This window comes from Debaryomyces hansenii (assembly GCF_000006445.2).
Source record: "Debaryomyces hansenii CBS767 chromosome G complete sequence".
NCBI classification, from domain to species: domain Eukaryota; kingdom Fungi; phylum Ascomycota; class Pichiomycetes; order Serinales; family Debaryomycetaceae; genus Debaryomyces; species Debaryomyces hansenii.
In genome coordinates, this window is record NC_006049.2 from 1,166,063 (window position 1) to 1,190,572 (window position 24,510).

The window sequence follows — 24,510 nt, forward strand, 5'->3', positions numbered from 1 at the left end:
AAGTATATTATTGTATAAGCTAGTGTACATAACTGACGTCCTAGTGCAGACGTCACGGCGGTGGGCATTAATCGTCAATAGTCCTGATCTTTCGCTTTCTTCCTGGCGTGCTCTGGTTCGAGTTGGAGTTGGCCTGTGATGCCGATTGGTTATTCGTGCCAGTCGTATTCGGGGTGTTTCCACCGGCATTCCCATTATTAGGGTCTATTGAGTCCTCGTAGTCGTCCAAATCCTCATTGCGTCCACCGTTCGAGTTGACTCCCTGTCGCTTCATGATCGTCTTGATATAATTCACTGAACTCAAACTAAATATGTGGTCGTCGTCCGTATATGTTATTCTTCTCTTATTCAAACCACCCGTGTTTGTCTTGGTGAAGTTCTGGAACCCCTTGACGATGTTTCCGTATACACTCTCGTTAAAATACTCGTTTTCCTTCTCATAGATGGAATCCTCCAACTTGCTGAGCTTCGAGTCCAACTCCTGTTTTTTGAGGATTTGCTGTGTCAACTGGTCCTTGAGAGCCGTGTACTGTTCGATGCTCGGCGCATCCTTCACTTCCTGACCTTCCTTATCTGTCATGGCTCCAGTGTCTTCTAGTCGGAACCTGTCTCTGTAAAGTGTTGTTCTCAAGTAGTAGCGAATTCATATTAGGCGGGACACGATTTGTAACCGCTTCGACCCTTCAACCCGACCTAAATCATATTTCCATCCTCTCCTCGGTCCCTCGACAATGCACCTATACCACATACCCCGTAACAACTACAGTATCGTACTTACTACTACAACTACATTACTTACCATTCCTTACAAACATTACTTTATTTACATGACTTACATTGCCAACTACTGGTTTCTCTTCTACTTCTTCCTCGTCTATAACTATTCCAAACTGCCACAATTGGCTCACTTGACTCTATTTCCCTGGTGCTCTACTCCCACTTCCCTATGATTTCCTAATTGCAAAACCACCTCAACAGTCTCACATCATCGTGGTCATAGTGTAGCCATCGCAACCGCCGAGTGTTACGTCATCCCGGAACTCGCAAAGGATGCCCGGGACACTACTGGGCCGTAGAACAGAACTCCGAGCCCGACGTGTCTCGATTGTTGCTCGAATGTACGATAAGTAGTGGAGCTTATTAACCATAACTATACCACCAATTGACGAGCGGTGGCTGACTTAGGCGTGAGAGCATATGGGCTGATCTGTAGACCCGTATATAGACAATAATAAGTGATAGAGCACGTAGAATATGATAGAAAAGACGTAGGATGCGACTCTTTCGGCAGATCGGGAGTGAGTGGTCCACCAACAATAAGTGAAAAATTAATATAAATAGCCAAACTGCACCAAAATTATTCACAATTGACCTGGTGATAATTGATTTATTTTTCATTTGAATACTAAATAAATTAAATATATATATACAATGGCCGTCACTAAGTTATTTGCTCGTTATGTCTACGATTCTCGTGGTAACCCAACTGTTGAAGTTGATTTAACCACCGACAAGGGATTATTCAGATCCATTGTTCCATCTGGTGCTTCCACTGGTATCCATGAAGCTTTGGAATTGAGAGATGGTGACAAGTCCAAATGGTTAGGTAAGGGTGTTACCAAGGCTGTTGCCAATGTTAACGAACTCATTGCTCCAGCTTTCGTCAAGGCCAACCTCGACGTCACCAACCAAAGTGCCGTTGATGACTTCTTGAACAAGTTGGACGGTACCCCAAACAAGTCTAAGTTAGGTGCCAATGCCATCTTAGGTGTTTCTTTAGCCACTGCTAAGGCTGCTGCTGCTGAAAAGAACGTTCCATTATACCAGCACTTAGCTGATATTTCTGGTTCCAAGCAAGACAAGTTTGTCTTACCAGTTCCATTCCAAAACGTCTTGAACGGTGGTTCCCATGCTGGTGGTGCTTTAGCTTTCCAAGAATTCATGATTGTCCCAACTGACGCTCCAACCTTCTCTGAAGCTTTGAGAATGGGTTCTGAAGTCTACCACAACTTGAAGTCCTTGACCAAGAAGAAGTACGGTCAATCCGCTGGTAACGTCGGTGATGAAGGTGGTGTTGCTCCAGATATCGGTTCTCCAAGAGAAGCTTTAGACTTGATCATGGATGCTATTGACAAGGCTGGTTACAAGGGTAAGATCGGTATTGCCTTAGATGTTGCCGCTTCTGAATTCTACAAAGACGGTAAGTACGATTTAGACTTCAAGAATCCAAACTCTGACGAATCTAAGTGGTTATCTGGTGAACAATTAGCTTCCTTATACGAAGAATTGATCAACGAATACCCAATTGTTTCTATTGAAGATCCTTTCGGTGAAGATGACTGGGATGCTTGGGTTCACTTCTACTCCAAGGTTTCTTCCAAGGTCCAAATCGTTGGTGATGACTTAACTGTCACTAACCCATTAAGAATCAAGACCGCCATTGAAAAGAAGGCCGCCAACGCTTTGTTATTAAAGGTCAACCAAATTGGTTCTTTAACTGAATCCATCAAGGCTGCTCAAGACTCCTTTGATGCTACCTGGGGTGTTATGGTTTCCCACAGATCTGGTGAAACCGAAGATACCTTCATTGCTGATTTATCTGTTGGTTTAAGAGCTGGTCAAATTAAGACTGGTGCCCCAGCCAGATCTGAAAGATTAGCCAAGTTAAACCAAATCTTAAGAATCGAAGAAGAATTAGGTGACAAGGCTATCTACGCTGGTAAGAACTTCCACGCTGCTTCTCAATTATAAATCATTTAATGTCCTTATTTATATTTTGATAAAAGTCGTTTATTGAATACACGCTGCTAATAACTTGTTTATTTGTAGATCTATATTCCTATATTTCATTTGCAGCTATTTTATCCATGGCTTCAATTAGCCTTTGAACGGCAATAAATGTTTCTGAAAACGTGTTATATAATGGTAATGGTGCTAATCTAATTACATCTGGTCTTCTTTCATCACAGACAATAGCATGATCGCTTAAGTATTTATTGACTCTTTCCATTATATTCTTACTGTATTCCTCGTAATGTGGTTGAAACAATACTGATAATTGGCATCCTCTGTCTCCTTTGTTAAGTGGACTTAATATTTTGAATCCCAATCTATCGGTGGTTTCTTCTTGCTTTATGTAATACTTTGAACTAGTTAGTAAAGCTTGTAAAAACCCTGTTAATTCAACACTTTTCTTTCGTAATTCACTGATACCCCCAACTTTCTTGAAAAGTTCCAATGAAGACTTCACGGCGACCACATCAATAACTGACGGGTTTGATTGTCTATATGATAAGGCTGATTTAATAGGATCAAATACTTCCAACATTTTGAATCGGTCAGACGCATTATTTCCCCACCAGCCTGCTAACCTAGGTTTAAATTGTTCAATCGAGTTATCCTTGGTATGTTTTTCATGGACAAAAATTCCGGCAATCCCACCAGGACCTGAATTTAAATATTTATAAGAGCACCAGACAGCAAAGTCTACATCCCAGTCGTGTAATTGTAGGGGGACATTACCCACTGCATGAGCCAAATCCCATCCGACAGTAATCCCAAAGCTCTTAGCACATTCGGTGATCTCACCGATATTGAAAAACTGACCAGTGTAATACTGAATTCCGGAGAAACACACAAGTGCTAATTCATCTTGATGATTTGTTATTGTCTCTATTATATCTTCGGTTTCGATGTAAGTCTTGCCCTCTTTGATTTCAATCTGAATTAAATGATCTTCATTATAGCCAAATATTTTAGCAGCATTTAAAAATGCATAATAATCAGATGGGAACGCCTGCTTTTCAAAAAGAATCTTGGTTTTTTTACCAGATGGCTTATAAAAACTCATCAACATAGCATTCAAATTACTAGTTAAAGTTCCCATGACAGCCACCTCATTCTCCTTACCCCCGACTATAGGTGCGATCAATGGTAATAATGGTAAATCGATATCCACCCAAGATGTTAATCCTTTCTCCTCGCCAGGGTGTCTGAAATGAGATTCAACACCCCTTTCACTCCATGCATTCAATTCATCGTTTATGGCTGTTCTTGTGATTTTTGGCATCAATCCCAACGAGTTACCACATAAGTATATTGAATCAGTTGAATCTTCGTATTCGTCATTCTGAATCCCCAATGACTTAAAAGTTGGAATTTCAAACTCTTCCTTATATGTAGGGAAGCATTCGTCTAGCTTTTTAGCTTGTTCTATAGACATTATTTGACTAATAGTCATAATTATGTCCCGAATAAATTTTCCATTGAATTTTATATGTCGCATTCGGCATTAATCTCAAATTTGCAACTATCGTCAAAGAAGGTTTGGTACAATGGACATTATGAAGTATAGAAGTTATAAAACAGGAGTTTGGGGGCATTATTTGTTATTTGTCAATGTATTTTCAATTATAAAGTGATATGAGTTTTTTTGATAGTTTTCACAATTATTACAAGATATTTCAAAAAATTATAAAACTTTCCAAAAATACGTCCTAATTGTATATAATTTTATAATTTAAACAACTAACTTAACCAGAGAAGTAGCATAACAGAAGCCTTATACGTTGATTTAAAATTTAATTATCTTACTGAATACAAATCAGGTTCGGAATCCTTCTGTATCTAGTTGAATGTAACATTACCAGTCAAATTTAAAGTAGAGTAAGTAATTATACAAAAAATGTAATGGAGAAGTATATATGTATATAGGGGATATAACTACATATAGACGACTCTTGTAACTTGTAATACGAATATAAACGGCGATTTCTAAATAATTGTGTATTTGATAACGACGAGATCGTTAGCAGCAATTTTTATTATCGAGTATCGAATCCGAACGGAAATTATATTCAGTGTGCAATAGTGAAGATAAAGTATATTACTAGAATACACGAATAAAATGATACATTCAGTGATAATATGTATGTATTATGAAGAGATATATTCTTCAGGAATTGTTACTAACAATTTAAATAGTTAATAATGATGGTTTACCAAGATTGATGAAATTCTATACCCTCGTGGACATACCTACACAACGATTATTATTACAACAAGTATATCAATTAATATCTGTAAGATCAGCACAGGAATGCTCATTCATAACGCCGCCACCATTACTAGAAGACCTCGATGACATTAAAGTGATCTACAGGCACTATGCTACCTTATATTTTGTATTTATAGTCGATGACCAAGAGAGTGAATTGGGCATACTAGACTTGATCCAAGTGTTTGTCGAATGTTTGGACAAGTGTTTCACTAATGTATGTGAATTGGACTTGGTTTTCGGATGGCAAGTATTACAAACCGTGCTAGAGGAAATTGTACAAGGAGGTATGGTCATTGACACCAATATCCAGCGAATTGTGTCTGCGGTGGACGAAGCAAATAGTCAGAAAATATCAGGCACCGCCGGCAGAAATACAGGATTTCTACTGGGCCTATCAAAAGAGGGCGGCTTCAGCTGGAGAAGAACGTAGATAGAAGCAAATTATATTAATACACATGTTATATACATAGTAACTATTTCCTAGAAAACCACCCTTTCTTCTGCGAGACCAACTCCTCGGCCTCTCTCAACTCCTGTTGTGCCCTTTCGACTTCCAGTTTCTTGAATTCGTCTCCCCGTTCCCTATTATACTTCTCGATGTCGACTAATTTTGGATCTGTATTTCTCCCATCCTTTTCAAACGGAGACTTTATTCTTCCTGTTTTCCAGATCGGGTCATCAGATGCAGCGGTCTCCCTGGCAATCTTCATGAGTTCCTGTTGCTCTTTTTGTCTTATTTCTCTATTCCTCTCGTACTCTGCTCTAATTTCGGGCGAAAATTTGGCAATCAATTGTTCATCCGTGGGAACAGTATATTTGAATAGCAAACTTCCAGTTGCTATTATACTAAAACCTACTACACCCACACGGGCCCAGCGATACCATAATGGTTTTTGACTCATAGTTACCGCTTTATCGTCCTTTGAACTTGATTATCATCTGGTCCTAAAGCATTGGTTGAAATATATGATGGATTTAGCACGTGACTTACTACCCATTTCGCTGCTTCTACTGGCCGCCATTGATTCACTCTACACTATTAAATACCAGAATTGACCCCTATATTCGCTAAAGTTCCTCGCGTACACAATTGGGCATTAGATAATAGGAGATGACCAGTTAAAGCTTAATCCTACACTTAATTCTATTTATATTCTTCGTGTGTCCCTATTTGGTTATTATCATTACTAACATATCTCTAGTGAAAACCTCACACTGCCTCTATATAAGAATTACGCGTAGTAACATAAAAAAACTTATACGAGATAAACGACCGTTTATAACTGTTATTTGGAACGGTTTGAATACATATTGATTGATATAAACGTTTACCATAGAGAGATCAACTGACTAACCATTTATTTTTCAACAAATAATGTCCGGTGAAAGTGATAATAATCTCAGTCAAGATGCTAACAAAAAAATGAGTAAGTCTTCAACAGGCAAAAGGAAGTTCCACCAAAAGTCCCGAAACGGTTGTCTGACATGTAAGAAGAGACGAGTTAAATGTGATGAACAGAGACCGGTGTGTCAGAAGTGTCAGCATATGAATTTGACCTGTGGGTATGCTACAAATGGGAATGACGGGTCGCAGAATGAGATAGACCCACAGTCGGTAAATAAGAAGCGGAAGGTGTCAACAGAGTCTATTTCTCCCGGGAGCGAATCTAACGAGTCTAGCACGCAACAAGAGGCATCGAGTATCAGTCCGGCGCCAAATATGGAGCCCAAACCTGAACAGGTGATAGGAAAGGTTACGGGAAACTTATTGAATGCCGGTAACTTGAATAACCTCAATTTGAGCCATTTGGTGAATAATTTGAGTGGCGTCGGAGGAGGAGGGTTGAGTTCGCTAGGAAATTTGGCCAGCTTGACCAATTTGGCGACGCTAGCACAATTGCCTATTGATTTAAGTAACTTGGGCAGTCTCATTGATTCGCAGATCCACTCTGCTGTAGCCAATAATACTGCCAACAACTCACCATACAATATTGACTCGCATACGGATAAGAAGGGGAATGGATCGACAAGCGGTAATGAAGTCAACGTTAAACAGGAAGAGGGCACGCACGGACAATCAGATCTGATACCGCAAGAACCCGAAGTACAACCTCTGCATAGTCACCCCGACGAACATGAAAGGCCTTCACAACCACACGGAAGCGGAGCCATACCGAACATATCACCTAATGTCAATACTCTGCAGTCGCTTTTGACCGATAATCCTTTGAATAATCCCATGGCAGGAATGGGGTCGTCAAACCTAAACATGCTAGACTTGAGGTTGATGTTTCATTACACTTCTCAGGTAGCAAGCACAATTACAGGAGCAGGTATATCGGATACCAATATATGGAATTACGACATCCCCATGTTGGCGTTTGACCATCCATTTTTGATGCATTCCATTCTAGCCTTTAGTGCGACACATTTGTCCAGGACTGAAAAGGGACTAGATCAGTGTGTGACGTGCCATAGAGGCGATGCATTGAGACTATTGAGAGAAGCGGTGCTAGACATCAACTGTGACAATACGGATGCATTGGTAGCGAGTGCCTTAATTTTAATCATGGATTCATTGGCCAACGCATCGTTTCCGCTGTCTACTTCTCCCAAATCTCTCCCAGCATCTGCATGGATCTTCCACGTCAAGGGAGCCGCTACAATATTGACGGCAGTATGGCCGTTGACCGAATCATCTCGATTCTACAAGTTCATATCCGTCGATTTGGGCGACCTCGGCGACATAATCAGCCAACGCGTCAACGTCGACCCCAGCAAGACCCCAGGCGACCAGAAATTCTTCACCGATTTGGAGTGCCATGACTCTGAAATCGCTGACTTGTTCCCGGTCGAGATCGACTCCCCATACCTCGTTACCCTCGCATACCTCAATAAACTCCACAAAGAACGCTACAAGTCAGATTTCATCCTCAGGATCTTCGCATTTCCCGCCCTCCTCGACAAGTCCTTCCTATCCCTATTAATGACCGGCGACATCAAGGCAATGAGAATCATGCGCTCCTACTACAAGCTCCTTCGCTCTTTCACTACAGAAATGAAAGACAAAGTCTGGTTCCTCGAGGGTGTTTCCCAAGTTTTACCCGTCGACGTCGAGGAGTACGCCGGGGGTGCCGGTGGTATGCACATGATGCTTGACTTCTTGGGTGGTGGTCCATCCATCATAGATAATGAAATTGACGATGAAATTACAAAATTTGACCCTAGTGGATCCCTTACAAATCGCTTAATTGACACTAATAATTTACCAAGCGATATCACAAGCAACCTTGATGTCATGCAAGGTGGCAACGGCTTCATGAATATCAAATGACCCTAACTAGATGTATATATGTCAACTATTGTAACTAACTAACTAATATATTGGTGAAAACACGATTCCAATGATAAATTCTTGAATCGCGAATCCGTCGAAATTCGGGAGTTACCCGCATTACGTAATAAATCGTTGAAACAGAATATCAACATGAAATCAGTTGACTTGAAATAAACAACGTTTAAAGTAGATAATAATCGACTTATAATAGAATCTATATTGGAATAGATACCACTTTACCGCAATTTTAGATATATATTGTTTGAAACTTTTTAGAACAGGAAAAAGTAGTTACTAGGTATAAGACGCCCAGAGGTATTCTCAAGATTGATTTAGTATATTGCCCCATTAAAAAGAAGTAATTTTTTTTTAAATTCCTAAGGAACACTATATACATAAAAATAAGCCAGAAATGCAAACCATAAAGTGTGTTGTCGTCGGTGATGGTGCCGTTGGTAAGACCTGTTTATTAATTTCATACACAACTAGTAAGTTTCCAGCCGATTACGTGCCAACAGTTTTTGATAACTATGCGGTGACCGTGATGATTGGGGACGAGCCATTTACGTTAGGGTTGTTTGATACTGCGGGACAAGAAGATTACGATAGATTGAGACCTTTATCTTATCCATCCACAGATGTGTTTTTAGTTTGTTTCTCGGTTATATCCCCTGCGTCATTTGAAAATGTGAAAGAAAAATGGTTCCCAGAAGTGCATCATCATTGCCCAGGGGTACCATGTTTGATTGTTGGAACACAGACAGATTTGAGAAACGACGATGTTATCTTGCAAAGGTTACAGAGACAAAAGTTGACGCCAATTTCGAATGATATGGGTGAAAAATTGGCCAAGGAGTTGAGAGCTGTCAAATACGTCGAATGTTCAGCTTTAACGCAAAGAGGATTGAAGACGGTTTTCGACGAAGCCATAGTTGCGGCCTTGGAACCTCCTGTTATCAAGAAGTCCAAGAAATGCACCATCTTGTAGGTACGCGGACTAGACTGGACTTTTTGTTGATTGTCCCGTTTTTTTTTGAATTCAACACCACTTTCTATACTGATGTTATTTATTCATCTTATTGTCCGTGTTCCTGAGTTGTCTGCCTTGTGTTTGCTTAAGCCCGTTTTTTGTGGGTATTATTTTTTGCTGTTGTTTTCATCTTTTCGTTCTAACGTAATCATTTGATACCACCATATCATATTCCATTATCATTTCACCATAATTCTTCATAGTACAATCTTGCTTATTTTGCACAACGCTACGTATTTTTGCCGCTACCACTTCATTGCTTTATGTGTTGCAATATTTTCACGGATTACAGAAGAAGTATAAGTATTCATTAGGTGCCTTGAATTTCATTTCTACTTACAAAATGTCTTGTCGTCATTAATCTTATTACATAGAGAGAAAGAAGAAGCATGAATATATTTTTTTTTTTGAAACATGAATAGGTTAACATGTATTTTAAATTTTGGTTGTTCAAATTAAATATGCTTAAGTATAAAATATTTAGTTTTGATATAAACGAATTTCATTGAAGACTGTCATCTGCGTTTCGTTTTACATTGAGGGGGAGTTAGATTAATTGTAAAACATTTATTCTGTTACCTATTGCTATAATTTATACATATAAGTACACATTTATTTACGTTAATCTAGCAGTGTCTAAGAAATGTTGTGGTGCTTCTTAAACGCCTCAATTCTGTTTTGCTTCCATTGTTGAAGCTTGACTACATACTCTTGTTTCGAGCTTGGTGATGGTTCGTATCTTTGCTTTTCTTCGGCTGGTAACAACTTCCATTCATATGCCAAGTCCTTATTGATTTGCTTGAAGTCACCACCATCGCTAGGATAGTTCTCCTTAACAAATGACGCGTACGACGTTGGCGGACTCTTTGGTCTTGGGACAAATATCTTCAACATTTCGTCGTTAAACTTGGCCGCCTTTTCTTGATACACTTCCTTCTCATCATGCGCCAATGTCTTCCAGATACTTGATACTTCACTAAGTCCATTTTTACCAACAGTTTTTTCCTTAATGAAGTAGTTATACCCCGATAACTTTCTAAATGGCTTAATGGCCTTCGCAATCAAATTGTCTTCCTTCTTCTTGGTTTCGGCTAATGTCTTTTTGGCCTTGGCCTTTTCGAGAGCTAATTTAGCCTTGTCTTTCAATTGTTGCGCCTTTTGCTTTTCCTTGTTCTTTTTATTAGCAATATCGTATTTTTTCTTAAGAGTGGCATATGTTGTCTTCTCCTTAGCAAGTCTAGCTTTCAAACTGGCCAACTTTTTCTTATCAGCAGCTATTTGCCTTCTCTCTAAACCAAGCAATTTCTTCTTCTCTGCAACTTCTTTCTGCTTAGATGTGAGTTCTCTTTTGCTAGTTGCACCCTGGAAGCGGCTAGGAGTAAACCCGAAATTTCTAGTAGCTGCCAATAAGCGTACTGGAGCTAAATTGACATTTAAAAACACTCTATTCATTGAAATCATCATTTTCAATCGAGGCGTCTCCTAATTGACTATATATATTATCAATCCAAGAAGAATTACTGCCAAACATGCTAAATTGTTTATGCTTGTTTATTTTATATTACTTTGCGTGTGAGTGGAACTAGATATTCGGTCACGTGATAGAAGATATGGCACCCAGATATAGTTAATTAGCTCTCTACCGTCGTCACCAAGACGTATACACAATATGACCGATCAGAGCCATAGGGAACCATTGGGCCTTACTGTATGTCCAATTTGTGGTTCAGAAAACGCCCGACAGGGGGACTCAAATTGGCAATTTCGATTTGACCCATTTACCTGAACCACCATAAACCAGCCTAGAAGAGTCCGATTGAAAAGTTTTCTTCACAATTGTGTACATATATACACGTACTATCAGGTATTGTTGTTATCTTGTAACCGAACAAGGTGCCAGGGGAACAAATTCCATCATTTTGTCAAATCCACCAAATTTGCTGAAGAGGACGTGTATCTACCCATAAAATTATTCGAATCAACGAAATAAGTCCCAACTTAACAACATAATAGTGGAAGAAAAGACATTACTTTTAATAAATCAGTTAGATATAGATATAATAAACGAATAGTGGGAATGTATACAGCTGCTCGTTCGGAAACGTTATTTCTTGGAGGTGAAAAGGTTAGTGGTGATGATATTAGAAATCAAAACGTATTAGCCGCTCAATCAGTTGCCAATGTGGTGAAATCTTCATTGGGACCGGTTGGTTTAGATAAAATGTTGGTCGATGATATCGGTGATGTCACTGTTACCAATGATGGTGCCACCATTTTATCATTATTGGACGTTCAGCATCCAGCATCTAAAATTTTAGTTGAGTTGGCTCAGCAGCAAGATAGAGAAGTGGGTGATGGTACTACATCGGTTGTTATTATAGCCAGTGAATTATTGAAGAGAGCTAATGAATTGGTAAAGAACAAGATCCATCCAACTACTATCATTACTGGTTATAGATTAGCTTTGAGGGAGGCGATTCGTTACATCACCGAAGTTTTATCGCAACCAGTTGATACATTGGGTAAAGAGACGATGATTAACATAGCCAAGACTTCAATGTCATCGAAGATTATTGGTTCTGACTCAGAATTTTTCAGTCAAATGGTTGTTGATGCTATGTTGGCAGTTAAGACCACTAACTTAAAGGGAGAAGTAAAGTACCCAGTGAAGGCTGTTAACATATTGAAAGCACATGGTAAATCTTCCACAGAATCTGTTTTGGTTAACGGGTATGCGTTGAACTGTACTATTGCATCGCAAGCCATGGTCAAGTCCGTCAAGAATGCAAAGATTGCTTGCTTGGACATCAATTTACAAAAGACAAGAATGGCTATGGGTGTGCAAATTAATATTGATGATCCAGATCAATTAGAAGAAATCAGAAAGAGAGAATACGGTATTGTTATTGAGAGAATCCAAAAGATTATTAATGCAGGTGCCAACGTGGTCTTGACCACCAAGGGTATTGATGACTTATGTTTAAAGGAATTTGTTGAAGCTGGTGTTATGGGTGTTAGACGTTGTAAGAAGGAAGACTTAAGAAGAATTGCCAGAGCCACTGGTGCAACTTTAGTTAGTGACTTATCTAATTTAGAAGGTGAAGAAACCTTCGAAGGTTCATACTTAGGTCAAGCTGAAGAAGTAACCCAAACAAGAATCAGTGATGATGAATGTATATTAGTTAAAGGTACTAAACAACATTCATCTTCTTCAATCATATTGAGAGGTGCTAACGATTACTCCTTAGATGAGATGGAAAGATCATTACACGACTCATTATCTGTTGTGAAAAGGGCCTTAGAAAGCGGTAATGTTGTTCCAGGTGGTGGTGCTGTTGAAACAGCACTTAACATTTATTTGGAAAACTTTGCCACTACCGTTGGATCAAGAGAACAATTGGCCATTGCCGAATTTGCTAACGCATTGTTAGTTATTCCAAAGACCTTAGCTGTTAATGCTGCCAAGGATGCGTCAGATTTAGTTTCAAAGTTAAGAACTTTCCATGCTGCATCTCAATCTGCTTTACCAACTGACATCAAGAGAAAGAAGTACAAGAATTATGGTTTAGACTTAATTGAAGGTAAGATTGTTAATGAGCTTACTCATGGTGTTTTAGAACCTACCATGTCCAAGATCAAGTCATTAAAGTCTGCGTTAGAAGCTTGTATTGCCATCTTAAGAATTGATACCATGATTACAGTTACCCCTGAACCTCCTAAGGAAGATCCTCATGGTCATTGAATGTATATAAAATATGATTGAATAGAATATATGTACGTTAATTAAATGCTACAGTCTAAGACCAAGTAATGATTTTAATAAATGATTAATAAATATATTGTCACTCTATAGAACACGTAGAAATATATAATTTGAACCAGTAAACCCATAAAAACCTATTTGAAGAATTAAAATAAAACCATAACCTGATATATTAAACAAGGATTCTTTCATTATTAATTACATTAATACCAGACTGATTGTAATTACTGTACATGCATTTTGCCTTATCGTGTTCGGTTGGAATATTAAGGGTGTTCACCGATTTACCTGACAAAGGAATTCTGTCCTGTTTGGACAGTGATGCGTATTCATCCTGCTCGTCAAACGAAGACAAATTATAGCTAGACGAACTGTTGCTGTGCAAAGACAACGAGGATTGAGACGAGTTCAACGACATCGAAGATTTAATGGATGAAATCGAATTAGACGAGTTAGACCTCGAACCAGCACACTTGTATGTGTTCGACAATCTGTAATAGTTAATCTTAGCATTACATTCGTCTTGGTTCTTCTTGCGAATATTATTCTTGATGGACGTCAAGAATGGCTGTAATACCAAAATTAACTCGTCTTCCTTGACATTGATATCCCACTTTAATAAACCAATTAACTCTCTCTCGGCCATATTAACTTCTTCAATCGTCAATAATCCGTCGGTGTATTTGGTCCAGTGCTTGTTCATGGGCGACGAATCGTTCAACGATTTTGCACTCAAGATCAACGCACCCAAAAAAATACGGTGTCTGGTGGTTTCCATACCGACTGCATTAGCTGGCAAAATGTTTCTAAGCTTGTTAAGGTATATCAAACTAGCCATTAACGTAGGTGTCTGCACATTCGAATATTTGATCAACTTCTTGATGAACACCGATAATGACACATGTGTCTTGCAAACCGGACTAATTAGCAAGTTGCTGTCATTCATCGACACCTTGTGTGGTTTTGGTGTCTTGACTTGAATGACTGAACTAGTGGTAGAAGCCAAAAATGAGATCATCTCTTCACTAACTGGCTGTCTAGAAAAAATTCTCAATGCTTCTCTGTCTGACATCTTTTATGTATTATGCTACCAAAATTTACCTTCAGAGAAAAACCTTCAAATCTGATAAGTCTCTAATTTCTTCTCTTAGATTAAAAGGATTCTTTACCATATATATACTATTACAGCTACCAACGCCCGTTTAGTACCCTTCTTAGCAATATTTCTGAAACGGTATATTTTTGGAACAAAGAGCGCGTTGAATTTCGCATCCACCAAATCGTGAATTTTTCACTTACGTTACTAAAAAAGGCACGGCCTATTTCACGATTCTTTGTTACTATGCTACACGATTTTTAACACACCTATGCTTGTGAATTTATTTTCAATAACATACCTGTCCACGTAATGTGGGTTCACGATATGTGGGTTGATAATTGTTGTTGTGCGTAACCCTGGAATCCATCGACATTCCAACGCTTGCTTACATCGCCGGAGTCTATGTCAATCTCGATAAAGTATTCGAGATTTTCACGTGAAGAAGTTTCCCTAATCCAGCATAATGCCTAGTAGGCTAGTGCAACAGAATAATAGGGAATTTAGCGAAGTGTCCTCTATTGCCGATTACAGTAAATTTTTATTTTTCAAGGCCATTGACAATGTTACGCACTTAGCAATAGCTTATATAGACTATAGAACATTATATGAAATTAGACTAATCGGTAGGACTGGATTCCGTATCAATGTAAGGTTTATCTGTAGGTCAGACGGGTGTAAAAATTGCTTAAATAACGTTGTCTGGGTAGTAGAAGAATGCTAGGGCCACAATAAGATATGTACTGAGCAACATAGCACCTTCTAGCCAATTCAGTTCACCATCCAAGATGACCAAATTGGTAATAAATACCGAAACGAATAAAATGGCGGTTTCGAATGTACTGAAGTACAACGACATGGGGACGTCGATGATCCATCCGACCAAGACCATGAAGGGGGTGACAAAAATGGCGATTTGTAACGAAGAACCAACAGCGACACCAATTGCTAAGTCCATTTTGTCCTTCATAGCAACAATAATTGCTGTGACATGTTCTGCAGCATTACCAACGATTGGGATGACAATCAAACCAATGAAGGTTTTTGATAATCCGGACGATTCGACAATGTCATCAATAGAACCCACCAAGTAGTCAGCACACAAAGAGACCAAGGTAGTAGCGACAATCAATACTATGATTGAGCTTAATACTGATAACTTTTGTTCTTCTGGCTTGACATCGCTTTCATCAGGAGGTAAGCTGGTGGTGATGATACCATCATCAGCTTCCTGTGCTTGCTCTTCGAATAACGACTTGTGGGTCTTCAATTGGAATAATAAGTATAAAATGTAGACAACCAACAAGATAATCGACACGCCTCTAGATAACGAAAGAATCAACGTGTCAGACGATCCTGGTTCTGGGAAACCATGCTTGCTCTTTGGAGGTGGTAATGTAGCATGGAACGCAGCTGGAATCAATAATCCTGCAGTAGCCAATGCCATCAACGACGACATGGTCTGCGCAACCGTCTGATTGAAAGTTTGTTGCACTCTAGTTATTCCACCTGCGATGAAACAGCACCCCAAGACTAATAGCAAATTCGACAAAATAGAACCTAACATACTCGCCTGCACAATTCTGATTTGCTTTTCCTTCAATGCAATAATAGACACAATCAATTCCACGGCATTACCGAACGTAGCATTCAATAACCCTCCAATCGTCTGTCCAACGTTTTCGGATAATTCCTCCGTAGCAAATGCTAACAACGAAGCCAAAGGAACAATAGCAAAAAAATTCAACCAGAAAATGGCATTAGCTGACCATTTCAAATACTCAGCTAATATCCCTAATGGAACAAACACCAAAAGGTAATTGACTGGAGACGACTTGAGCGTCATCATGAAGACACGCAACACAGAGGCTTTGGTTTGCGCTAAAGTTCTAGGTCTGTTTTCCCCGACTAAAGGAGTTCGATCATCCATTGACGGCATTATCAATTGTATCTGTTAATTGTTTATCGACTAAAAGATTATTATATCGTCTTTCAGTTATTATATTATTATAATGCATCCGTTTCTATTAGTTGCTAATGGGTTTTATTGGGATTATGATAAAGGTCGTGCGAATACCTGAAATATGTAGGGAAGAATACTTATGTATTAGTATTATAGATATACTGGTCTTATATATCAATATTGGTTACTATAGAAGTAGTTAAGTGATCGATCTACCTATCGATGACTTTTTAGGGTAGTCTTAATTAAGTATATTCTGCTTAATTGCTGTTCGTTGATTAGAAAATTCATCTTCTTCTTGGAGATTCATTCCTAATTTATATTCTTGTTTCGTCTCAACTTATTAAGATTATTCCCATATCCTCTTATGACTATCAATATCACTAGCATAACTATTTATGGTTCTTACAATGATTTGTTTCAGAATCTTTATACATTCTGATAGTGACACAAAACCAACAAGTTTGAAAGATCACGTGACAAGAAGGAAGTTATATAGCCATTCATCATTAGGATGATTACAGTCATTGCATCTAGACGGGGATATATATAATCTATTTCAGTAATCTAGGGAACTAGTAAACCAATTCTTTCCACAAATACGGTGTGAAAACAATTATCGCAGTGAAAATGGTATCAAATGCTTCAAGCAAGGCTAGAGGGAATCCAATGAGGCCTCTGTCTATAAAGTTGCAGTAAATTGCATAGAAGGCCACACTGAAGAAATGGTTGAATAATAACATGGGGAATGGTAGGATTCCTGATAACAAGCCAATTGGGCCGGAAACGCAGTCACCTCCGAGGAGGAAATACTTGAAGCAGCCTCTTTGTAAAATCAATAAAGCATTTCTGTCGGCCGCAAACAATGTGTACAAGGCTATAGATAAAGTATTAAGCACAGCATCGAGATTCTTACGTTTTCTATGGAAAGTGCTTAGTTGTTTGCCTAGAAGTTCGTGGTTATCGAAGTCTTCTATGTACCTTGGATGCAATAATTTTGCGAGCAACACACTGTCATTTAAGCCGACAGTCATACCTCCTCCAGTTAAAGGATGTCTCATGTTGAGAGAATCGCCTAACATAACTAAGCCCTTAGTCTCTTTTCCTTGTTTTACTGCAGGTAAATATTGATTAGGCATCGCTCTGAATTTTCTAGTCTCCAAGGCCTTTTCAAACGAAGGTTGAGTTTCTTTTGGTAATGCAGGCAATACTTCGTCACGAAGGTAATTGTATAACTCGTCGCTCGTCTGAGAAGGAGGCTTCGTGGATCTGTAAGCACATAATATTCTTGTTTCGTGTGGTGATATTTGGTATATCAAAATTGGCGCATGCGATCCTAATATGACATGTCCCCGGTTGACCATAGGTAATTTAGCATCAATAAGCTTCAACCCAACGAAATAGGATCCTATTATAGGTACATTTTCGGCCGAAAGTTCTTTTCTGAATTTCGAATATATCCCATCGCAACTTATAGTTAACTTAGCTGTATATGTCTTTTTTGCCTGGTTTTGCTTGACCTCAACTCCTGTAACTATGCTAGGATTTTCTTCATCCCGAAGTATCTTGGTGGCTGTTCCTTCAACCCATGTCACGTTAGGTTCACTTTTAACCATCGATCTTAAATTCATTAAAAATTCTCCATTGTGAAACGCTACACCCCGAACACGCTCGTCTTCATCCCAGTCTTTCGAACTCAATGTATAATCGCTCGCCATCTTGTCGTTACCGTCAAATACACAGTCTGGTACTGACTTAACAGAGTTCGTTTTCATTGCATCCTGCTTATCTGGGTAGTCTAATCGAACTACTTGATCACCATATTTGACGTAATACCCATCAACATGAATAGCTTCGATATTGTTAATAGCCTTAATCATTCCAAGTTCCTTTAATGCCTTTATTCCTCCAGGCTGCATTAACTCTCCTACGATTCTATCAGGCGTCGACCAATCTCTCTCGATGATCAAAACCCGTCTGCCTTGTCTCGCAAGTGCTGTTGCTATAGTAGGTCCAACAACACCGGCTCCAACCACAATAACATCATAAATATTGCTAGCACTTGTCATTTATTCTACCAGATACCGTAATACGCCTCTAACACCTTTATTTGGATGGAGAATGAACGTATTTATGTATTCAAAATTGATAATTATGGCACCACTCACATGCTGATCTTCGTCGTATAAACTTATATACCGGAGAAGCGAAAATTCTCTTTTTTGCATCTATTCAAGTCGAAAACATACGACTATCAACACACTTGATGCTACTATTACTGTTATATCATTGTCTATTAAGTATATACGGTATGAACAATTAATCACTTTCTTCCTCACTTTCTTCCTCAGCTTCCCGTAACCAATCGACCCATTTGCCTGTTAAAGTTCTAACTTGTACTAAATCATCATTGGCAGTAGACGATTCTGAATCCCACCATTTATAGATATTTTCTTCTTCTACTATATCTTGATTGTACAATATGTTAAGTGCCATAAATAGAATCCTTCCGTTGTATGATTTGTCTACATTGGAACATACATCTTGTATGATTTGCAATAAGTCGACCTGTTCAAACTCTTCGAACACTTGTCTCTTGAATAACAAGCCCCATTTGTTGAAGATTTTTTCGGTGGCTTCCTTAACGTCCAAGGTATCGGTAGTGATAAAATGGATAATCTTGTGAATTAATGCTTTAGAAGTGGCTAATCTGACTTCATGATAAGTGACGTTCATGGACATTCTCAAGGTATTTAATTCCAATAACGCGGTATCCAAATCGTGATTGTTCTCCATGGATCTGTCAACCGTTGCAATGGCTTCTTTTTCAAAATCTTCGTCTTCTTCTTCGGAAAATGGACCACCTTCATAGTCGGTTGAGACCATCGATGCTGAAGATAATCGTCTATTTCTAGATGATGTACGACGATGGAACTTCTTAGATTTGGCATTAGAAACGGATGCAATAGAATCATCAGACACATTCAATGAGCTCATCTGATAAATTATACCAGAGTAGTTATGAGATACGCCATATTCTGAATCAGATTCCTCATCCAATTCATTGTCTGACACATATAAGAAGCCAACACCATTGTCGCCGACCACGTCTATGTCATTTACACTTTGATCGGCATTGATATATTCACCACCATTAGTCTTTCCGTCTTCCTGCTCACTATCAAATGAACGACTCAGTTCAAAAGATTCATCATCTCTATCAATTGGCTTTTCCACGATCCTTGTGTTATTTGAAAGATGAATGCCATCACCAATAACTACATTATAACCAATGACTGTTCCTGGACTTAAAGTAGCGCCACTACCAATTTCAGCATTACCAGCAATGATACTGTGATCAACAACTGAGTCATCTTTAATTATAGCATTATCCCAAATGTAAGAGTTGTTGATAGTTACATTATTACCAATTTGACAGTTTCTTCCAATAACGGACTTCTTAATTGATGTACCTTCTCCCACAGATGAATTAGTACCAATGGATGTACAACTGCCTATTTTGCACGATTGTGCCAAAATAACCTTATCCTCTTTATAAATATGATTGAATTCATAACTATAAGAATTGCTTTCCAACAAGTTTGAATCAGGAACTAACGGATAACACCACCTAGCTAAGACATCCTGTGAAACAGCATCATAGGTTGCCCAACTTTCTACTCTTGCTGCATATTCAGATCCATCAGTTATATATGCATAAATAGTTTTCTTCAATAAATCAGATGTCAAAACACCTTTAACAAAATCACTTCTCAAATATTGGTAATCAAAATTCTCTTGAAAAATTTGTGGAACATGTGGCGAACAGATATCAACACAGCAATCAATTAAATCATTTCTAATTACCATTTCGTCTTCGATATCCTCTAATAATTCGGGATCAATATTTATGCTGCTTCTCTTACCGTCAACCGGTGGAATTCCTTGGTAAAATACACATCTTCCAGTATTCTTATCCAAAATGAATGTAGCAGGGTCAACTTGTGATCTTGTACGATGCAATGGACTAGCAGGCGTTAATACCATTGTTACAATATGGTCTTTATCCATCTGCTTTCTTTGCTTATGGGCATTCATGGCCTTTTCAAAATCGATATTAGTCACCACATCACCAGAAACCAACAAGAAATCACCAGAAATCAACCCTCTATTATCTAAATCTCTCATAGCATCTCCCACTGACCTGGATTCTAAAGACATTATGGTACTTATCTTGAAAGGTGAGTTTTTCGATGACCATTTGGACTTTTCAATGTATTCTTGGATTTGGTCAGCATGAGAAGAGCACATTAAGTACACTTCATTGACCCCAGCATTAGCTAAGAATTCCAATGTATATTCAATTAATGGGACGTTCGCTAAAGGTAATAAGCATCTTGGTAGAATAGACGTCAATGGCATGAATCTGGTTTCAAACGAATCAGTTAAGACAATCGCTTGGAAACGGTCATCCTGAACGATTTCCTTTTGCTTCTTATTCTTTGGAGCCATTGCAACTTATCAATACTAGCACTAGAATCAAACAAACCTTATGAAGACTACACTCTTCTACAACCATTATGAATCAGACTCACAGAAAATTTAATTAACCCGATGAAATGACAGATGGCGTATCACGTGTCAAAATTGCAATACAATACCTTGCAGTAGTAGCATACCAATGCAACTAAACCTATATATGGATGGCATTATAGAGAAATATGCTTGAAGAATAGTTTCAGGTTGTTATAGGAAGCGAAAGAAAAAAAAATATGAAAAATTTGAGGAAACAGTATAGTTGGAAAGAAAGAAATTACTACAATATCAAGCTTACCAATTTAGATAAGTAAATTAGATAGATGCATGTGTGTAAAATAAATAGAATTATGGGTGTATATAATCGATTCACTGAAGTGGAAGTTAAACGTGTAGTAATAAACCTTGTGATTTTACTTGAACATTTATTTTGCTAACTTTATTAAGATTGACATTGCTTGACCGATATTCCTCCAGAAAGGTTCATTCAAGTCTATTATTTGTTCACATCAGATTTTGGTGATATGAATCCATTGAGAAGTCTTTCATTCAAAAGACAGGAGGCTAGTGCCAATGCAAAGACCCCGGTACTACCACCATTAACCCTTTTAATCGTAGCAGCCTTTTTTGTAGCATCCATTAATTTATTGCTTTCTACATATGCCCATGTCCCATAAATAGACCCTAACCATGTACCTATGAGGATTTTGTACTTGTTATCTTTGACAACGGTTACAGTTTTTTCATAAGTTGACATGGCCTTCCACTTTCTTAGTTCCTCGAGGATCTTGGGCCCACCACCATATGAATGCATTCTTCTATCAAAAACAACTGATCCTCGATCTGCCCAGAACGCACAACATCCAATCGTTGGCAAAATCAATATACAAGTTTTAATGCTAGTGCTGAATAATTTGAATTTGGCTGGATATCTTACTTTTATAAAGTTAAAAAGACCAACAGAGAGAATAGACCCATAAAATATTCCTTTGGCCCCCTCTGTTGCTAGATATTTGGCATGAGCTTCTCTCTCTTCTCTATTAATGATCTTCATATCGGACGAAATGGCTTCTCTTGCATAAAATTGTACCATTAACTACTTCGCATTTTGAATTTAGCCTTATCTACTCTATAAAATATAGACTAGAAACAATTAGATATGGATCATTCAAACCATATGGATGATATGATATCCTCGCTGGCAATGGACCACTCAATGCCTGGAATGGATCACGGAGACATGGATATGTGTTCCATGAATGTACGTTCATACTTGCGATTTCAGAAGAACCACTTACTAACAATTATCTAGATGATTTTTACCTGGGACTGGAAAAATACTTGTATTATATACAAATGGTGGCATGTGAGGTCATTGAATGATTTTATTTTATCTTTTATAGCAATTGTTCTTCTAGGAATGGGTTATGAATTAGCGAAGTTTTGGTTTACCAAGTGGGAGAAACGCCATATCAATATCATATTGGGTGCAACTTCCAATTCTAGTTCCCTGGTTATGACACAATACAAATTGAAGCGGTCGTTATTCTATGGCTTTCAAGTGGGTTATTCTTTCATGTTAATGTTGGTGTTTATGACCTACAATGGGTGGTACATGTTAGCCGTCGTGATCGGTGCTGCAATCGGAAACCACATATGGGGGTCACTAGCGGAACCCACTGAATCATCTTTGGCCTGTCATTAACGCACGAGCCATTAAGTATTATGTCTATTATTTAGGTATTTTTTATACTAAATTTTGCTGTTCGTACCCTTAGAGATGTACTATCTATTTGCAAATGGGCGGTACGAGTACAATGAAAAATACATGTAAAAAAATGCTTCTCAGAAACAATCCAATTGTCTAGTCATATATCAAAGCAAATACTTATCGATAAATCATTAATAAATTCTTTAAAATCCATATAGATGAAGATAAATTTATTGGCTGATAGCATATAACAATATTTATTTAAATTTACACTAACAGGTGCTCCAGTGGCGCAGAGGTTAGCGCTTCGTGCTTATAGCTGTATTACGACGATTTGGTTATACCATAAGTCACGGTCGTGTGAGGAACGCGACGGTCGTGGGTTCAAACCCCTCCTGGAGCATTTGTCTTTTTTTTTTGAAGTCCCGCAGAGATTGCTAGAAGTGGATCTTTATGAAAGTATTTTTTGCAATTGATAAAAGCTCAATGCTAACTGAATAGCTTCATCGTACCAATGAATGATGCGTGTAATATTTAGCACTCGCCTAAGATAGATTTGGGCTCTTTTAGAATGGAAGGCTACCGTTAATCATAATCTGTTTGTAGTTTTAGTCATTTCGCACGACTCATAATTTTTCAATCAGCTCATCTCAATATCAGTGAAGACATAAATCTAGTAAACGACTTAGGTTTGTGAAGTAAATAAAGAAATGGCTGAGAAAGTTAGATACTATTTGGAACAGTCAGTTCCAGAATTGGAAGATTTAAAGAGGAAAGGGATCTTCGATAAAAATGAAATCACCATGATCATGAGAAGAAGAACTGATTTTGAACATAGAATTCAGGGAAGAGGATCAAAGCCAAGGGATTTCTTGAAATATTCCGAGTTTGAAACCAACGTGGAGAAGTTGAGAAAGAAGAGATATAATAGGTTAAACAAAGTGGGACTTATTGATACCAAACCTAGTTTGTCGGATTGGGCAGGATCAAGAAGAATTTTATTTATATATGATAGAGCTACTAAAAGATACCCCGGTGACATGAACATATGGTCGCAGTACTTGAAGTTCGCAAAGGCAAATGGTGCTATCAAGTTGATCTATAAGGTGTATTCACGTTTGTTACAATTACAACCAAGAAACATTGATGCGTGGTTATCAGCAGCTAAATATGAATTTGAAACCAACGCCAATGCCAAAGGTGCTAGAGTCCTATTCCAAAGAGGGTTAAGATTAAACCCTGATTCGTTTGACTTGTGGATCTCGTATGCCCAATTTGAATTAACGTACATTTCAAGATTATTAGCAAGAAGAAAGGTGCTTGGTTTAATTACTGAAAAGCAACAGAAGGACGAGATGGACAACGAGAAGACAAAATTAGACAAGAATATTTCTGCATCCGGTGTTACTGATGATCTTGACAGCGACACTATTAACTTGCCGATCGGTGACGATGAAATGAAGGAAGAATTAACCCATTTACCAGAAGCTGACATGAATATGTTAGGTAATCCCGAAACTAATCCAGCATTGAAGGGGGACGTAGCGTTAACTGTTTTTGACTTGTGCATTCCTGAAATATTAAAGGCTGTTCCAAAAGATGCTGCTGCCTCTAAAAAGGATGATAAAGCATTTGAAATTATAAATCAATTTTTGATACTTTTCGATAAATTCAGTGACTTGAATAGAGATTACTTGTATTCGCATGTTTTAAATTACGTACAGACCAACTATCCAAATGATTTGAGAACGTTGATTATTGACATTACCTTACCCGTCAGAAACATCGACACTAATGACGAAAGCTTATCCGAATTATTACAGTTATCAGTTAATAAATTTATTGCATACAAATTGAAGCTTAATGATTCAAAACAAAAGGAAACGCTTATTAATACCTACACCCAATTCTTGACGGACAGATTCCTCCATTCCACTACAGACAAACCTTCAGAAAGAGTTGATGCATTATTGCGTGCAATTATTAAAAAGTGCCGTACTATTTAGAACACTATA

General features: G+C 38.2%; 16 protein-coding genes and 1 non-coding gene across 17 annotated transcripts, besides 1 other annotated feature; 8 read left to right on the forward strand and 9 right to left on the reverse strand. All coding sequences in view use genetic code 12, as the record gives it.

Moving 5' to 3' along the window:
- Positions 1-67: 67 nt before the first annotated feature.
- On the reverse strand, positions 68-580 carry DEHA2G14036g (DEHA2G14036p; the record flags this gene model as incomplete). Its single annotated transcript, XM_462150.1, has 1 exon — positions 68-580. One exon carries the CDS (start codon positions 578-580, stop codon positions 68-70), a length of 513 nt encoding a protein of 170 aa, XP_462150.1.
- Positions 581-1,431: 851 nt separating this feature from the next.
- On the forward strand, positions 1,432-2,751 carry DEHA2G14058g (DEHA2G14058p; the record flags this gene model as incomplete). The annotated part of the gene is made up of 1 exon (XM_462151.1): positions 1,432-2,751. The coding sequence occupies one exon, from the start codon at positions 1,432-1,434 to the stop codon at positions 2,749-2,751; it is 1,320 nt and encodes a 439-aa protein (XP_462151.1).
- Positions 2,752-2,839: 88 nt separating this feature from the next.
- DEHA2G14080g (DEHA2G14080p) lies at positions 2,840-4,222 on the reverse strand (the record flags this gene model as incomplete). The annotated part of the gene is made up of 1 exon (XM_462152.1): positions 2,840-4,222. The coding sequence occupies one exon, from the start codon at positions 4,220-4,222 to the stop codon at positions 2,840-2,842; it is 1,383 nt and encodes a 460-aa protein (XP_462152.1).
- Positions 4,223-4,906: 684 nt separating this feature from the next.
- Positions 4,907-5,489, forward strand: DEHA2G14102g (DEHA2G14102p; the record flags this gene model as incomplete). Its single annotated transcript, XM_462153.2, has 2 exons — positions 4,907-4,928; positions 4,984-5,489. 2 exons carry the CDS (start codon positions 4,907-4,909, stop codon positions 5,487-5,489), a joined length of 528 nt encoding a protein of 175 aa, XP_462153.2.
- A 43-nt stretch (positions 5,490-5,532) lies between these two features.
- DEHA2G14124g (DEHA2G14124p) lies at positions 5,533-5,961 on the reverse strand (the record flags this gene model as incomplete). Its single annotated transcript, XM_462154.1, has 1 exon — positions 5,533-5,961. The coding sequence occupies one exon, from the start codon at positions 5,959-5,961 to the stop codon at positions 5,533-5,535; it is 429 nt and encodes a 142-aa protein (XP_462154.2).
- A 473-nt stretch (positions 5,962-6,434) lies between these two features.
- On the forward strand, positions 6,435-8,393 carry DEHA2G14146g (DEHA2G14146p; the record flags this gene model as incomplete). Its single annotated transcript, XM_462155.1, has 1 exon — positions 6,435-8,393. The coding sequence occupies one exon, from the start codon at positions 6,435-6,437 to the stop codon at positions 8,391-8,393; it is 1,959 nt and encodes a 652-aa protein (XP_462155.2).
- Positions 8,394-8,808: 415 nt separating this feature from the next.
- On the forward strand, positions 8,809-9,384 carry DEHA2G14168g (DEHA2G14168p; the record flags this gene model as incomplete). The annotated part of the gene is made up of 1 exon (XM_462156.1): positions 8,809-9,384. One exon carries the CDS (start codon positions 8,809-8,811, stop codon positions 9,382-9,384), a length of 576 nt encoding a protein of 191 aa, XP_462156.1.
- Positions 9,385-10,062: 678 nt separating this feature from the next.
- Positions 10,063-10,890, reverse strand: DEHA2G14190g (DEHA2G14190p; the record flags this gene model as incomplete). Its single annotated transcript, XM_462157.1, has 1 exon — positions 10,063-10,890. The coding sequence occupies one exon, from the start codon at positions 10,888-10,890 to the stop codon at positions 10,063-10,065; it is 828 nt and encodes a 275-aa protein (XP_462157.1).
- A 613-nt stretch (positions 10,891-11,503) lies between these two features.
- Positions 11,504-13,168, forward strand: DEHA2G14212g (DEHA2G14212p; the record flags this gene model as incomplete). The annotated part of the gene is made up of 1 exon (XM_462158.1): positions 11,504-13,168. One exon carries the CDS (start codon positions 11,504-11,506, stop codon positions 13,166-13,168), a length of 1,665 nt encoding a protein of 554 aa, XP_462158.1.
- A 193-nt stretch (positions 13,169-13,361) lies between these two features.
- On the reverse strand, positions 13,362-14,261 carry DEHA2G14234g (DEHA2G14234p; the record flags this gene model as incomplete). The annotated part of the gene is made up of 1 exon (XM_462159.1): positions 13,362-14,261. One exon carries the CDS (start codon positions 14,259-14,261, stop codon positions 13,362-13,364), a length of 900 nt encoding a protein of 299 aa, XP_462159.2.
- A 712-nt stretch (positions 14,262-14,973) lies between these two features.
- Positions 14,974-16,215, reverse strand: DEHA2G14256g (DEHA2G14256p; the record flags this gene model as incomplete). Its single annotated transcript, XM_002770592.1, has 1 exon — positions 14,974-16,215. The coding sequence occupies one exon, from the start codon at positions 16,213-16,215 to the stop codon at positions 14,974-14,976; it is 1,242 nt and encodes a 413-aa protein (XP_002770638.1).
- Positions 16,216-16,330: 115 nt separating this feature from the next.
- Positions 16,331-16,709: a long terminal repeat (solo LTR of Debaryomyces hansenii Tdh2 retrotransposon).
- A 114-nt stretch (positions 16,710-16,823) lies between these two features.
- DEHA2G14300g (DEHA2G14300p) lies at positions 16,824-18,317 on the reverse strand (the record flags this gene model as incomplete). Its single annotated transcript, XM_462160.1, has 1 exon — positions 16,824-18,317. One exon carries the CDS (start codon positions 18,315-18,317, stop codon positions 16,824-16,826), a length of 1,494 nt encoding a protein of 497 aa, XP_462160.1.
- A 250-nt stretch (positions 18,318-18,567) lies between these two features.
- DEHA2G14322g (DEHA2G14322p) lies at positions 18,568-20,760 on the reverse strand (the record flags this gene model as incomplete). Its single annotated transcript, XM_462161.1, has 1 exon — positions 18,568-20,760. The coding sequence occupies one exon, from the start codon at positions 20,758-20,760 to the stop codon at positions 18,568-18,570; it is 2,193 nt and encodes a 730-aa protein (XP_462161.2).
- A 520-nt stretch (positions 20,761-21,280) lies between these two features.
- Positions 21,281-21,877, reverse strand: DEHA2G14344g (DEHA2G14344p; the record flags this gene model as incomplete). The annotated part of the gene is made up of 1 exon (XM_462162.2): positions 21,281-21,877. The coding sequence occupies one exon, from the start codon at positions 21,875-21,877 to the stop codon at positions 21,281-21,283; it is 597 nt and encodes a 198-aa protein (XP_462162.2).
- A 66-nt stretch (positions 21,878-21,943) lies between these two features.
- On the forward strand, positions 21,944-22,489 carry DEHA2G14366g (DEHA2G14366p; the record flags this gene model as incomplete). Its single annotated transcript, XM_462163.2, has 2 exons — positions 21,944-22,045; positions 22,097-22,489. The coding sequence occupies 2 exons, from the start codon at positions 21,944-21,946 to the stop codon at positions 22,487-22,489; spliced, it is 495 nt and encodes a 164-aa protein (XP_462163.2).
- Positions 22,490-22,776: 287 nt separating this feature from the next.
- DEHA2G14388r lies at positions 22,777-22,898 on the forward strand. The gene is made up of 2 exons: positions 22,777-22,814; positions 22,862-22,898. It is a non-coding gene; the product is annotated as a tRNA-Ile (tRNA).
- Positions 22,899-23,205: 307 nt separating this feature from the next.
- Positions 23,206-24,501, forward strand: DEHA2G14410g (DEHA2G14410p; the record flags this gene model as incomplete). Its single annotated transcript, XM_462164.1, has 1 exon — positions 23,206-24,501. One exon carries the CDS (start codon positions 23,206-23,208, stop codon positions 24,499-24,501), a length of 1,296 nt encoding a protein of 431 aa, XP_462164.1.
- Between the last annotated feature and the right edge of the window lie 9 nt (positions 24,502-24,510).